Source organism: Myiozetetes cayanensis, unplaced genomic scaffold (genome assembly GCF_022539395.1).
Source record: "Myiozetetes cayanensis isolate MyiCay16 unplaced genomic scaffold, myiCay2020 scf993, whole genome shotgun sequence".
Taxonomy (NCBI): Eukaryota; Metazoa; Chordata; class Aves; order Passeriformes; family Tyrannidae; genus Myiozetetes; species Myiozetetes cayanensis.
Window position 1 is genome coordinate 1 of NW_026088289.1, and position 15,045 is coordinate 15,045.

The following is a 15,045-nucleotide window of genomic DNA, read 5'->3' on the forward strand; positions in this document are numbered from 1 at the left end:
TTCCCACTGGGATGGTCCCAGAGCCCACTGGGACGGAACCAGAGCCCACTGGGATGGACCCAGATCCCCGTGGGATGGTCCCAGATCCCACTGGGATGGACCCAGAGCCCACTGGGATGGTCCCAGATCCCACTGGGATGGTCCCAATTCCCACTGGGATGGTCCCAGATCCCCATGGGATGGACTCAGATCCCCATGGGATAGTCCCAGTTCCCACTGGGATGATCCCAGATCCCCATGGGATGGTCCCAGATCCCCATGGGATGGACCCAGAGCCCACTGGGATGGTCCCAGTTCCCACTGGGATGATCCCAGATACCTGTGGGATGGACCCAGATCCCACTGGGATGGTCCCAGATCCAACTGGGATGGACCCAGAGCCCCGTGGGATGATCCCAGATCCCCGTGGGATGGACCCAGATCCCCATGGGATGGTCCCAGTTCCCACTGGGATGACCCCAGATCCCCATGGGATGATCTCAGATCCTCGTGGGATGACCCCAGATCCCACTGGGATGATCCCAGCTCCCAAATCCCACCTCCATGGTGTAGTTGGAGTGCTGGTTGTCGAAGATCAGGGGCCTCCTGCCCATCCCAGGATCCCTCCCGGATCCTTCCCTGCCCCTCAATGACCCCAGATCCCCGTGGGATGACCCCAGATCCTCATGGGATGACCCCAAATCCCTGTGGGATGATCCCAGCTCCCAAATCCCACCTCCATGGTGTAGTTGGAGTGCTGGTTGTCGAAGATCAGGGGCCTCCTGCCCATCCCAGGATCCCTCCCTGCCCCTCAATGACCCCAGATCCCCATGGGATGACCCCAGATCCCCGTGGGATGACCCCAGATCCCCATGGGATGATCCCAGCTCCCAGCTCCCACCTCCATGGTGTAGTTGGAGTGCTGGTTGTCGAAGATCAGGGGCCTCCTGCCCATCCCAGGATCCCTCCCGGATCCTTCCCTGCCCCTCAATGACCCCAGATCCCCGTGGGATGACCCCAGATCCTCATGGGATGATCCCAGCTCCCAGCTCCCACCTCCATGGTGTAGTTGGAGTGCTGGTTGTCGAAGATCAGGGGCCTCCTGCCCATCCCAGGATCCCTCCCGGATCCTTCCCTGCCCCTCAATGACCCCAGATCCCCGTGGGATGACCCCAGATCCTCATGGGATGACCCCAAATCCCTGTGGGATGATCCCAGCTCCCAAATCCCACCTCCATGGTGTAGTTGGAGTGCTGGTTGTCGAAGATCAGGGCCTCCTGCACGAGCTGGTGCTGCTGCTCCAGCAGCTCCAGGTTGGGTTTGTACTCCACGATGTTCTGCTCGTACTCCTTGAGGTGGCTCAGCTGGTCCTCCAGGGTGCCGTTCATCTCGATGGAGATCCGCCCGATTTCCTGGGAAAAGGGGTCCCTCCCGTCATTCCCGGGGCTGTTCCCAGCGTTCCCAGCCCCCCTGGATCCCTGTGGATCCCTGTGGATCCCTCACCTCCATCTTGGTCTGGATCCAGGGCCCCACCCTGTTGGCCTGGCTGCCGAACTGCCTCCGCAGGTGCTCGTTGGAATTCTGCCGGCTCTGCTCCTCCTGCAGCGCCTGGTCCCGCTTGGGCACCAACTGCTGCACCTGCAAAACACAGGGAAATGTGGGAAAAACCAGGGGGGAAATCCAGGGGAAAATGGGGAAAAAACCAGGGGGAAAATCCATGGGAAAATGGGGAAAAAACCAGGGGGAAAATCCAGGGGAAAGAGGGGAAAAAACCAGGGGGAAAATCCAGGGGAAACTTGGGCACCAACTGCTGCACCTGCAAAACACAGGGAAATGTGGGAAAAACTGGGGGAAAAACCAGGGGGAATGGGGAAAAAAACTGGGGGAAAATCCAGGGGAAAATGGGGAAAAAAACAGGGGGAAAATCCAGGGGAAACTTGGGCACCAACTGCTGCACCTGCAAAACATGCAGGGAAATGTGGGAAAAACTGGGGGAAAAACCAGGGGGAATGGGGAAAAAACAGGGGGAAAATCCAGGGGAAACTTGGGCACCAACTGCTGCACCTGCAAAAAACATGGAGGGAAATGTGGGAAAAACTGGGGGAAAACGGCAGGGAAATCTAGGGGAAAGTGGGGAAAAAACAGGGGGGAAATCCATGGGAAAGAGGGAAAAAAACAGGGGGAAAATCCATGGGAAAGAGGGGAAAAAACAGGGGGGAAATCCAGGGGAAAGTGGGGAAAAAACAGGGGGAAATCCAGGGGAAACTTGGGCACCAACTGCTGCACCTGCAAAACAGGGAGGAAAATGTGGGAAAAACTGGGGGAAAATCCATGGGAAAATGGGGAAAAAACCAGGGGGGAAATCCATGGGAAAATGGGGAAAAAACAGGGGGAAAATCCAGGGAAACTTGGGACTAACTGCTGCACCTGCAAAAACATGGAGGAAATGTGGGAAAACTGGGGAAAAACCAGGGGAATGGGGAAAAACCAGGGGAAATCTAGGGAAAGAGGGAAAACTGGGGGAAAATCCATGGGAAAATGGGGAAAAAACCAGGGGGAAAATCCAGGGGAAACTTGGGCACCAACTGCTGCACCTGCAAAAAACATGGAGGGAAATGTGGGAAAAACTGGGGAAAAACGGGGGGGAAATCCAGGGGAAACTTGGGCACTAACTGCTGCACCTGCAAAAAACACAGGGAAATGTGGGAAAAACTGGGGGAAAATCCAGGGGAAAATGGGGAAAAAACCAGGGGGAAAATCCAGGGGAAACTTGGGCACCAACTGCTGCACCTGCAAAACACGCAGGGAAATGTGGGAAAAACTGGGAGAAAACGGGGGGGAAATCCAGGGGAAAATGGGGAAAAAACCAGGGGGGAAATCCATGGGAAAGAGGGAAAAAAACAGGGGGAAAATCCATGGGAAAGAGGGAAAACAACAAGGGGGAAAATCCATGGGAAAGAGGGAAAAAATCAGGTGGAAGATCCACAGGAAACTGGGAAAAAAAAGCAGGGGGAAAATCCACAGGAAAGTGGGGAAAAAACAGGGGGAAAATCCATGGGAAAGATGGAAAAAAACAGGGGGAAAATCCATGGGAAAGAGGGGAAAAAACAGGGGGGAAATCCAGGGAAAGAGGAAAAATCAGGTGGAAGATTCACAGGAAACTGGGAAAAAATGGGGGGAAAATCCATGGGAAAGTGGGAAAAAAAACAGGGGGAGAAACCACGGGAAAGAGGGAAAACAACAAGGGGAAAATCCTTGGGAAGGAGGGGAAAAAAACAGGGGGAAAATCCACAGAAAAATGGGAAAAAAACAGGGGGAAAATCCATGGGAAATTGGGAAAAAAACAGGGAGAAAATCCATGGGAAAGAGGGAAAAGAAACCCCCCGGGGTGTCCCCAGGATCCCATTCCCAGGATCCATACCCTCTCCCACTTGGCATTGATGACCTGAGGGGTCACTGATGTGTAGGGGTTCCCAGGGGGCAGGAGGATCCCGTGCAGATCCCCAGGATCCCATCCCATTCCCAGGTATCCCCAGGATCCATACCCTCTCCCACTTGGCATTGATGACCTGAGGGGTGACAGAGGTGTAGGGGTTCCCAGGGGGCAGGAGGATCCCGTGCAGATCCCCAGGATCCCATCCCATTCCCAGGATCCCATCCCATCCCATTCCCAGGATCCCATCCCCATCCCCAGGATCCCATTCCCAGGTATTCCCAGGATCCATACCCTCTCCCACTTGGCATTGATGACCTGAGGGGTCACAGAGGTGTAGGGGTTCCCTGGGGGCAGGAGGATCCCGTGCAGATCCCCATCCCATCCTGGGGGATTCCCAGGATCCCATTCCCAGGATCCCATCCCATTCCCAGGATCCCATCCCATTCCCAGGATCCCATTCCCAGGATCCCATCCCATTCCCAGGATCCATACCCTCTCCCACTTGGCATTGATGACCTGAGGGGTGACAGAGGTGTAGGGGTTCCCAGGGGGCAGGAGGATCCCGTGCAGATCCCCAGGATCCCATCCCATTCCCAGGATCCCATCCCATCCCCATTCCCGGGTATTCCCAGGATCCATACCCTCTCCCACTTGGCATTGATGACCTGAGGGGTGACAGAGGTGTAGGGGTTCCCTGGGGGCAGGAGGATCCCGTGCAGATCCCCATTCCCAGGATCCCATCCCATCCCATTCCCAGGTATTCCCAGGATCCATACCCTCTCCCACTTGGCGTTGATGACCTGAGGGGTGACAGAGGTGTAGGGGTTCCCTGGGGGCAGGAGGATCCCGTGCAGCTCGGCCGCCCGCTGCGCTTCCCGCTGGATGGCCAGGATCGCCTCCCGCTCCTTGTCCGCCTCCGGCAGCGTCGACTTGAACTGGTCGTGGGCGGAGATCAGGCCCTGGGGGGGAAGGGAGCGGGATCAGAACCGGGAAATGGCACGGACAGGGACTGGGATGGACAGGGAGAGGCATGGAGAGGGGTTGGGATGGACAGGGATTGGGATCAGCACCAGGAAACAGCACGGACAGGGATTGGGATGGACAGGGATTGGGATGGACAGGGATTGGGATGGACAGGGATTGGGATCAGCACCGGGAAACGGCATGGAGAGGCCCTGGGGGGGCAGGGAGCGGGATCAGCACCGGGAAACGGCATGGACACGGACTGGGATGGACAGGGACTGGGATGGACAGGGAGCGGGATGGACAGGGATTGGGATGGACAGGGATTGGGATGGACAGGGAGCAGCATGGAGAGGGGTTGGGATGGACAGGGATTGGGATGGACAGGGAGCGGGATCAGCACCGGGAAATGGCATGGAGAGGGACTGGGATGGACAGGGAGCGGGATCAGCACCGGGAAACGGCACGGACACGGACTGGGATGGACAGGGATTGGGATGGACAGGGACTGGGATGGACAGGGAGCGGGATCAGAACCGGGAAACGGCATGGAGAGGGGTTGGGATGGACAGGGAGAGGCATGGACAGGGATTGGGATCAGAACCAGGAAACAGCATGGAGAGGGACTGGGATGGACAGGGAGTGGGATGGACAGGGAGCGGGATGGACAGGGAGCGGGATCAGCACTGGGAAACAGCATGGACAGGGAGTGGGATGGACAGGGAGCGGGATGGACAGGGAGCGGGATCAGCACTGGGAAACAGCATGGACAGGGAGTGGGATGGACAGGGAGCGGGATGGACAGGGAGCGGGATCAGCACTGGGAAACAGCATGGACAGGGACTGGGATGGACAGGGAGTGGGATCAGAACCGGGAAACAGCATGGAGAGGCCCTGGGGGGGCAGGGATCGGGATCAGCACCGGGAAACGGCATGGACAGGGGCTGGGATGGACAGGGAGTGGGATGGACAGGGATTGGGATGGACAGGGACTGGGATGGACAGGGAGTGGGATGGACAGGGATTGGGATGGACAGGGACTGGGATGGACAGGGAGTGGGATGGACAGGGAGTGGGATGGACAGGGATTGGGATGGACAGGGAGCGGGATCAGCACCGGGAACCGGCATGGAGAGGGGTTGGGATGGACAGGGATTGGGATGGACAGGGAGTGGGATGGACAGGGACTGGGATGGACAGAGAGTGGGATCAGAACCGGGAAACGGCACGGACACGGACTGGGATGGACAGGAATTGGGATGGACAGGGACTGGGATGGACAGAGAGTGGGATCAGAACCGGGAAACGGCATGGACAGGGGTTGGGATGGACAGGGAGAGGCATGGAGAGGGGTTGGGATGGACAGGGATTGGGATGGACACGGATTGGGATGGACAGGGAGCAGCATGGAGAGGGGTTGGGATGGACACAGGTTGGGATCAGCACCGGGAAACAGCACGGACAGGGGTTGGGATGGACAGGGAGTGGGATCAGCACCGGGAAACGGCATGGACAGGGACTGGGATGGACAGGGAGCGGCATGGAGAGGGGTTGGGATGGACAGGGACTGGGATGGACAGGGATTGGGATCAGCACCAGGAAACAGCATGGGCAGGGATTGGGATGGAGAGGGACTGGGATGGACACGGATTGGGATGGACAGGGATTGGGATCAGCACCGGGAAACGGCACAGACAGGGACTGGGATGGACAGGGACTGGGATGGACAGGGAGTGGGATGGACAGGGATTAGGGATGGACAGGAGCAGAGATCAGCACCAGAAACGGCATGGAGAGGGGGTTGGGATGGACAGGGATTGGGATGGACAGGGATTGGGATGGACAGGGAGTGGGATCAGCACCGGGAAACAGCATGGAGAGGGATTGGGATGGACAGGGGTTGGGATGGACACGGATTGGGATGGACAAGGACTGGGATGGACAGGGATTGGGATGGACAAGGATTGGGATGGACAGGGATTGGGATGGACAGGGGTTGGGATGGACACGGATTGGGATGGACAAGGACTAGGGATGGATAGGGATTGGGATGGACAAGGGTTGGGATCAGCACCGAGAAGCAGCACGGACAGGGGTCTAGGGATGGACAAGGCAGAGGATGGACAGGGACTGGAGATGGACAGAGGCAGAGATGAGACATGAGACTAGAGATGGACAGGGATAGGATGGACAGGGACTGGGAATCAACACCGAGAGCCAGCATGGACACGGACTGGGATGGACAGGGAGTGAGATGGACAGGGAAGTAGGGATGGACAAGGGAGCGGGATCAGCACCGAGAAGCGGCATGGAAAGGGACTAGGGATGGACAGGGACTGAGATGGACAGGGAAGCGGGATAGACAGGAATTGAGATGGACAGGAAGCGAGATGGGCAAGGGTAGAGATGGACAAGGATTGGGATCAGCACCGGGAAACAGCACGGACAGGGGTTGGGATGGACAGGGAGCGGGATGGACAGGGACTGGGATGGACAGGGATCGGGATGGACATGGACTGGGATGGACAGGGATTGGGATGGACAGGGACTGGGATCAGCACCGGGAAACGGCACAGACAGGGACTGGGATGGACAGGGAGTGGGATGGACAGGGAGTGGGATGGACAGGGAGCGGGATGGACAGGGGTTGGGATGGACAGGGATTGGGATCAGCACCGGGAAACAGCATGGGCAGGGACTGGGATGGACAGGGGTTGGGATGGACACAGGTTGGGATGGACAGGGAGTGGGATCAGCACCAGGAAACAGCATGGACAGGGGTTGGGATGGACAGGGAGTGGGATCAGCACCGGGAAACAGCATGGACAAGGGTTGGGATGTCGTTTTTTGGGGCCATTTTTTTGGGGCCGTTTTTAGGGCCGTTTTTTGGGGTCACCCCCACCTGTATCTCCTCGATGGTGTGCACGATGAACCCACAGAACAGCCCAAAAACACTCAGGAACGGGGGTTTTTTGGGGCCGCTTTGGCCATTTTTGGGTCATTTCGGGTGTCGTTTTTTGGGAGCCGCTTTGGGTGTTTTTGGGTCATTTCGGATGTCATTTTTAGGGTCATTTTTTTGAGGTGACCCCCACCTGTATCTCCTCGATGGTGTGCACGATGAACCCGCAGAACAGCCCAAAAACGCTCGGGAAGGGGCATTTTCTGGGGCCCCTTTGGCCATTTTTGGGTCATTTCAGGTGTTTTTTGGGGCTGCTTTAGGTGTTTTTTGGGGTCATTTTTTGGGGCCCTTTTTGGGGCTGCCCCCACCTGGATCTCCTCGATGGTGTGCACGATGAACCCGCAGAACAGTCCAAAAACGCTCGGGAAGGGGCGTTTTTTGATGCCGCTTTGGCCATTTTTGGGTCATTTCGGGTGTCGTTTTTTGGGGCCGTTTTTTTGGGGCCGTTTTTTTGGGGTGACCCCCACCTGGATCTCCTCGATGGTGTGCACGATGAACCCGGAGAAGGGCCCGAAAACGCTCGGGAAGGGGGGTTTTTTGATGCCGCTTTGGCCATTTTTGGGTCATTTCGGGTGTCATTTTTTGGGGCCGCTTTGGGTGTTTTTGGGTCATTTTGGGTGTCATTTTTTGGGGTCATTTTTTGGGGTTTCCCCCACCTGTATCTCCTCAATGGTGTGCACGATGAACCCACAGAACGGCCCAAAAACACTCGGGAAGGGGGGTTTTTTTGGGGCCATTTTCGGGTCACTTTGGGTGTTTTTTGGGGCCATTTTTTAGGGCCATTTTTTTGGGGCTTCCCCCACCTGTATCTCCTCGATGGTGTGCACGATGAACCCGCAGAACGGCCCAAAAACACTCGGGAAGGGGGGTTTTTTTGGGGCCATTTTCGGGTCACTTTGGGTGTTTTTTGGGGCCGTTTTTGGGGCCATTTTTTTGGGGTGGCCCCACCTGTATCTCCTCGATGGTGTGCACGATGAACATGTCCTGCAGGTCCTCCATGGCGCTCTCCATCCAGTTGTTGAAGGGCGCGGCGCGCTTGGCGTACTCGAGGTGCAGCTCGTCGATCGTCTCCAGCTGCTTCTCCGTTTTCTGGGGGACACCCAGGGGGAAAATTCGGGATCTGCCCTGGGAAAGGGGCTCCCCTCCCTCTTTGGGGTCCTTCTCTCACCTCCAGGGCGTCCCTGCGGCTGTGGGTGAGGGAGCCCAGCAGGTCCCACTGGTCGCAGATGCGCTGGCAGCGCCCGTTCACGCTCGGGGAGTCGTAGTAATCCAGCTCGCTGGGGGGAAATGGGGGGGAAAATGGGGGAAAATGGGGGGGATTTGGGGGGGATTTGGGGGTGATTTATGGCTCAGTTATGGGGTGGTGGCTGCCACCTGCTCGGGGGGGGGGAATTGGGGTTATTTTGGGGGTATTTTGGGGGTTTTAGGGTCTCCCATACTTGGGCTCCTGGGCAATAGCTGCAATCAGTTGGGGGGGTATTTTGGGGTTATTTTGGGGGTATTTTGGGGTTATTTAGGGTTGTTTTGGGGTCTTCCATACTTGAGGTCCTGGGCAATGGCTGCAATCTGCTCAGGGGTGATTTGGGGGTATTTAGGGGTTATTTAGGGTTATTTTGGGGTCTCCCATACTTGAGTTCCTGGGCAATGGCTGCAATCTGCTCAGGGGTGATTTGGGGGTATTTTGGGGTTATTTTGGGGTTATTTTGGGGTGGTTTAGGATTATTTTGGGGTCTCCCATACTTGAGTTCCTGGGCAATGGCTGCAATCTGCTCAGGGGTATTTTGGGGTTATTTAGGGTTATTTTAGGGTCTCTCATACTTGAGTTCCTGGGCAATGGCTGCAATCTGCTCAGGGGGTATTTTGGGGTTATTTTGGGGTTATTTTGGGGTTATTTAGGGTTATTTTGGGGGGTTTTGGGGTCTCTCATACTTGAGCTCCTGGGCAATGGCTGTGATCTGCTCGGGGTGATTTGGGGGTGATTTGGGGGTGATTTGGGGGTATTTTGGGGTTATTTTGGGGGTATTTAGGGTTATTTTGGGGTCTCCCATACTTGAGTTCCTGGGCAATGGCTGCAATCAGCTGGGGGGTGATTTGGGGTTATTTTGGGGGTATTTTGGGGTTATTTTGGGGTTATTCTGGGGAGTTTTGGGGTCTCTCATACTTGAGTTCCTGGGCAATGGCTGCAATCTGCTGGGGGGTGATTTGGGGGTATTTTGGGGTTATTTTGGGGTTATTTTGGGGTTATTTTGGGGTCTCCCATACTTGAGTTCCTGGGCAATGGCCGCAATCTGCTCAGGGGTGATTTTGGGGTTGTTTTGGGGTTATTTAGGATTATTTTAGGGTCTCCCATACTTGAGTTCCTGGGCAATGGCCGCAATCTGCTCAGGGGGTATTTTGGGGTTATTTAGGGGGGTTTTAGGGTCTCCCATACTTGAGTTCCTGGGCAATGGCTGCAATCTGCTCAGGGGTGATTTGGGGTTATTTTGGGGGTATTTTGGGGTTATTTTGGGGTGGTTTAGGGTTATTTTGGGGTCTCCCATACTTGAGTTCCTGGGCAATGGCTGCAATCTGCTCAGGGGTGATTTGGGGGTATTTTGGGGGTATTTAGGGTTATTTTGGGGTCTCCCATACTTGAGTTCCTGGGCAATGGCTGCAATCTGCTGGGGGGTGATTTGGGGGTATTTTGGGGGTATTTAGGGGTTATTTAGGATTATTTTAGGGTCTCCCATACTTGAGTTCCTGGGCAATGGCTGTGATCAGTTGGGGGGGTGTTTTGGGGTTATTTTGGGGTTATTTAGGGGGGTTTTGGGGTCTCCCATACTTGAGTTCCTGGGCAATGGCTGCAATCTGCTCCACCCTGTCCTGGTGCGCGGCCAGGTCGGACTCGAAGGCCTCGTGTTTGCGGAGCAGGGCCCGAACCTGGGCCAGGGAGGCCGAGCCGTAGTCCCGGTCCCTGAGGGCCACCTCCTTCCCTGGGCACAGATTGGGGGGTACCTGAGACCCCTGAACCCCCCTGTGCCACCCCCTGAACCCCCTGAGCCCCCATGCTACCCCCTGAGACCCCCTGTGCCACCTGGGCCAGGAGGCCGGGCCCGTAGTCCCGGTCCCTGAGGGCAACCTCCTTCCCTGGGCACAGATTGGGGGTACCTGAGACCCCTGAGCCCCCTGAACCCCCTGAGCCCCCTGAGCCCCTGAACCCCCTGAGCCCCCTGAACCCCCTGTGCCACCTGGGCCAGGGAGGCCGAGCCGTAGTCCCGGTCCCTGAGGGCAACCTCCTTCCCTGGGCACAGATTGGGGGGTACCTGAGACCCCTGAGCCCCCTGAACCCCCTGAGCCCCCTGAGCCCCCTGAACCCCTGAGCCCCCTGAACCCCCTGTGCCACCTGGGCCAGGAGGCCGAGCCGTAGTCCCGGTCCCTGAGGGCAATCTCCTTCCCTGGGCACAGATTGGGGGTACCTGAGACCCTGAACCCCCTGAGCCACCCCTGAACCCCTGAGCCCCCTGAACCCCTGAGCCCCCTGAACCCCCTGTGCCACCTGGGCCAGGGAGGCCGAGCCGTAGTCCCGGTCCCTGAGGGCAACTTCCTTCCCTGGGCACAGATTGGGGGTACCTGAGACCCTGAACCCCTGAGCCACCCCTGAACCCCCTGAGCCACCCCTGAACCCCCTGTGCCCCCTGAGCCCCCTGAACCCCCTGAACCCCCTGAGTCCCCCTGAACCCCCTGTGCCCCCTGTGCCAGCCCTGAGCCCCCTGAGCCCCCTGTGCCACCTGGGCCAGGGAGGCCGAGCCGTAGTCCCGGTCCTGAGGGCAGCCTCCTTCCCTGGGCACAGATTGGGGGTACCTGAGACCCTGAACCCCTGAGCCACCCCTGAACCCCCTGTGCCACCTCCTTCCCTGGGCACAGATTGGGGAGTACCTGAGACCCTGAAGCCCCCTGTGCCACCCCTGAACCCCCTGAGCCCCCTGGGCCACCCTGAGCCCCCTGAGCCACTCCTGAGCCCCCTGGGCCCCCTGTGCCACACCTGAGTTCCCCCGTTCCCCCTGTGCCACCCCTGAGCCCCTTGAGGCCCCCTGAACCCCCTGGGCCCCCTGAGGCCCCCTGAGACCCCTGAGCCCCCTGGGCCCCTGAGCCCCTGAGCCCCCTGGGCCCCTGAGCCCCCTGAACCCCTGTGCCACCTGGGCCAGGGAGGCCCGAGCCGTAGTCCCGGTCCCTGAGGGCAGCCTCCTTCCCTGGGCACAGATTGGGGGCACCTGGAGACCCCTGAACCCCCTGAGCCACCCCTGAACCCCCTGAGCCACCCCTGAACCCCTGAGCCCCCTGAGCCCCCTGTGCCACCTCCTTCCCTGGGCACAGATTGGGGGTACCTGAGACCCCTGTGCCACCCCTGGGCCCCCAAAAACCCTGTGCCACCCCTGAACCCCCTGAGACCCCTGGGCCCCTGGGCTCCACCTGAGCCCCCTGTGCCACCCCTGTGCCACCCCTGAGCCCCCTGTGCCACCTCCTTCCCTGGGCACAGGGTGGGGGCTACCTGAGACCCTGAGCCCCTGGGCCCCCAAAAACCCCTGTGCCACCCCTGAACCCCCTGGGACCCTGTGCCCCCTGGGCCCCTGTTGCCACCCCTGAGGCCCCCGAGCCCCTGTGCCCCCTGGGCCCCTAGGCCCCTGAACCCCCGGGCCCCTGTGCCAGCCCTGAGGCCCCTGAACCCCTGGGCCTGGGCACTGGGCCCCTATTGCACCCCTGGGCCCCTGTGCCAGCCTGGGCCCCTGAACCCCCTGGGCCCCTGAACCCTGGGCCCTAGGCCCCCTGGGCCCCTAGGCCCCTTGGGCCCCCTGAGCCCTGGCCCTGGGCAACCCCCTGGGCCCCTAGGCCCCTGTGCCCCCTAGACCCTAGCCCCCTGGGCCCCTGTGCCACCCCTGTGCCCCTGTGCCACCCCCCTGAGCCCCTGGGCCCCCTGAGCCGCCCCCTGAGGCCCCCTGTGCCACCCCTGAGCCCCTGGGCTGCCAGGCCCCTGTGCCACCTGAGCCCCTGCTAGAGCCCCTGTGCCACCCTGGCCCCCTAGGCCCCCTAGACCCCCGGACCCTGGGCCACCTGGGCCCCTGAACCCCCTGAGCCCTCTGTGCCACCCCTGAGGCCCCTGGGCCCCCTGAGCCACCTGAACCCCCTGGGCCCCCGTGCCAGCCCCTGAGCCCCCTGAGGCCCCCTGGACCCCCTGTGCCCCCATGCCCCTGCCCGGTACCTTCGGTCCATCCCTCGTGGATCGAGGCTTTCTGCCGAATTCTCGGCCAGGTGGTCGAGGCGCTCGAGGCGCCGCAGCTCCGTCAGGAGCCACTCCTCGTGCCCCTTCTCTGCCTGCTCCAGCCTCTGCCAGCCCGCCCCGATGTCCTGGGGGGCACAAAAATGGGGGTCAGGGCCCCCCAAAACCCCCTGGGGTCACCCCAAAACCCCCAGAGCCCCCCCTGACACACCCAGAGCCCCCCCAGACAGAGCTGACCCCGCTCCTCGTGCCCCTTCTCTGCCTGCTCCAGCCTCTGCCAGCCTGCCCCGATGTCCTGGGGGGCACAAAAATGGGGGTCAGGGCACCCCAAAACCCCCTGGGGTCACCCCAAAACCCCCAGACACACCCAGAGCCCCCCCAGACCCCCCCCAGGCAGAGCTGACCCCACTCCTCGTGCCCCTTCTCTGCCTGCTCCAGCCTCTGCCAGCCTGCCCCGATGTCCTGGGGGGCACAAAAACTGGGATCAGGGCACCCCAAAGCCCCAGAGCCCCCAGAGCCCCCCAGGCAGAGCTGACCCGCCCCAGGCAGAGGTGACCCGCTCCCGTGCCCCTTCTCCGCCTGCTCCAGCCTCTGCCAGCCTGCCCCGATGTCCTGGGGGCACAAAAACTGGGATCAGGGCACCCCCAAAACCCCAGACACACCCAGAGCCCCCAGAGCCCCCAGGCAGAGCTGACCCCCTCCTTGTGCCCCTTCTCTGCCTGCTCCAGCCTCTGCCACCCTGCCCCGATGTCCTGGGGGCACAAAAATGAGGGTCAGGCACCCCAAAACCCCTGGGGTCACCCCAAAACCCCAAAACCCCAGAGCCCCCAGGCAGAGCTGACCCCACTCCTCGTGCCCCTTCTCCGCCTGCTCCAGCCTCTGCCAGCCTGCCCCGATGTCCTGGGGGCACAAAAACTGGGTCAGGGCACCCCAAAGCCCCAGAGCCCCCAGAGCCCCCAGGCAGAGCTGACCCGCTCCTCGTGCCCCTTCTCTGCCTGCTCCAGTCTCTGCCAGCCTGCCCCGATGTCCTGGGCACCCCAAAAATGGAGATCAGGGCACCCCAAAACCCCCAGAGCCCCCAGAGCCCCCAGGCAGAGCTGACCCCACTCCTCGTGCCCCTTCTCTGCCTGCTCCAGCCTCTACCACCCTGCTCCGATGTCCTGGGGGCACAAAAATGAGGGTCAGGGTACCCTAAACCCCCAGAGCCCCCAGACCCCCAGGCAGAGCTGAGCCCGCTCCTCGTGCCCCTTCTCTGCCTGCTCCAGCCTCTGCCAGCCTGCCCCGATGTCCTGGGGGGCACAAAAACCAGGATCAGGGCACCCCAAAACCCCCAGACACACCCAGAGCCCCCAGACACACCCAGAGCCCCCAGGCAGAGACAGGGCTGACCCGCTCCTCGTGCCCCTTCTCTGCCTGCTCCAGCCTCTGCCACCCTGCCCCGATGTCCTGGGGGGCACAAAAATAGGGGTCAGGGCACCCTAAAACCCCCCCTGATGTTCTAGGCACCCCAAAATCGGGGTCAGGGCACCCCAAACCCCTGGGGTCACCCAAACCCCAGAGCCCTGAGCCCACCCCTGCCCGTGGAAGGTGCCCAGGTGGGTGGGTTTGGGGTGGGTTTGTGATGCCCTGAGGAGGATTTACCCCCCCAAAACCTCCCCAAATCCCTGTGAGACCCCAAATCTCCCCAGATCCTGTTAGGACCCCAAATGACCTCACTATCCACGAGACCACCCTGCCCTCGGAGCATGGATAGATGAGGGTGGGTTTGGGGTGGAGTTTAATGACACCTTGAGGAGGATTTACCCCCAAATCCCCCAAATCCCTGATGAGACCCCCAAATCCCCCCCAAATCCCCTGTGGGACCCCCAAATCCTGTGGGACCCCCAGACCCACTGAGACCATCCTGCCCTCAGAGGGCATGAATGTGGGGTGGGTTTGAGGTGGGTTCTGTGAGCACCCTGAGGAGGTTTACCCCCAAAAACCTCCCCAAATCCCTGTGGGACCCCAAATCCCTCTGGGACCCCCAAATCCCCGTACTCACCGAGACCATCCTGCCCTCGGAGGGGCATGAATGTAGAATTGGGTTTGGGGTGGGTTGTGAGGCCCTGAGGAGGATTACCCCCAAAAACCTCCCCCAAATCCCCTCTGGGACCCCAAATTCCCCTAAATCTCCTCTGGGACCCCCAAATGACCCCAAACTCACGAGACCATCCTCCCTCGGAGGGGGCATGAATGGGGCGGGTTTGGGAGTGGTTTAGGGGTGGTTTGAACACCAGCAAGGATTTGCCCCTCAAATCTCCCCAAATCCCCTCTGAGACCCCAAACCCCCAAACCCACCGAGACCATCCTGCCCTCGAGAGCTGAATGCAGGGCATGAATGTGGGGTGGGTTTGTGACACCCTGAGGAGGATTTACTCCCTAAATCCCCAAATCCCCTCAAATCCCCTGTGGGAC

The 15,045-nt window shown here is 59.9% G+C and overlaps 1 protein-coding gene across 1 annotated transcript; it reads right to left on the reverse strand.

Moving 5' to 3' along the window:
- Positions 1-1,211: 1,211 nt before the first annotated feature.
- LOC126653236 (alpha-actinin-4-like) lies at positions 1,212-14,650 on the reverse strand (the record flags this gene model as incomplete). The annotated part of the gene is given in 9 exon segments (XM_050340767.1): positions 1,212-1,391; positions 1,483-1,617; positions 4,192-4,374; positions 8,286-8,426; positions 8,506-8,614; positions 10,159-10,309; positions 12,574-12,611; positions 12,613-12,719; positions 14,633-14,650. Coding segments are annotated over 9 exon segments (1,053 nt in total), but the record flags the coding sequence as incomplete, so codon positions are not given.
- Between the last annotated feature and the right edge of the window lie 395 nt (positions 14,651-15,045).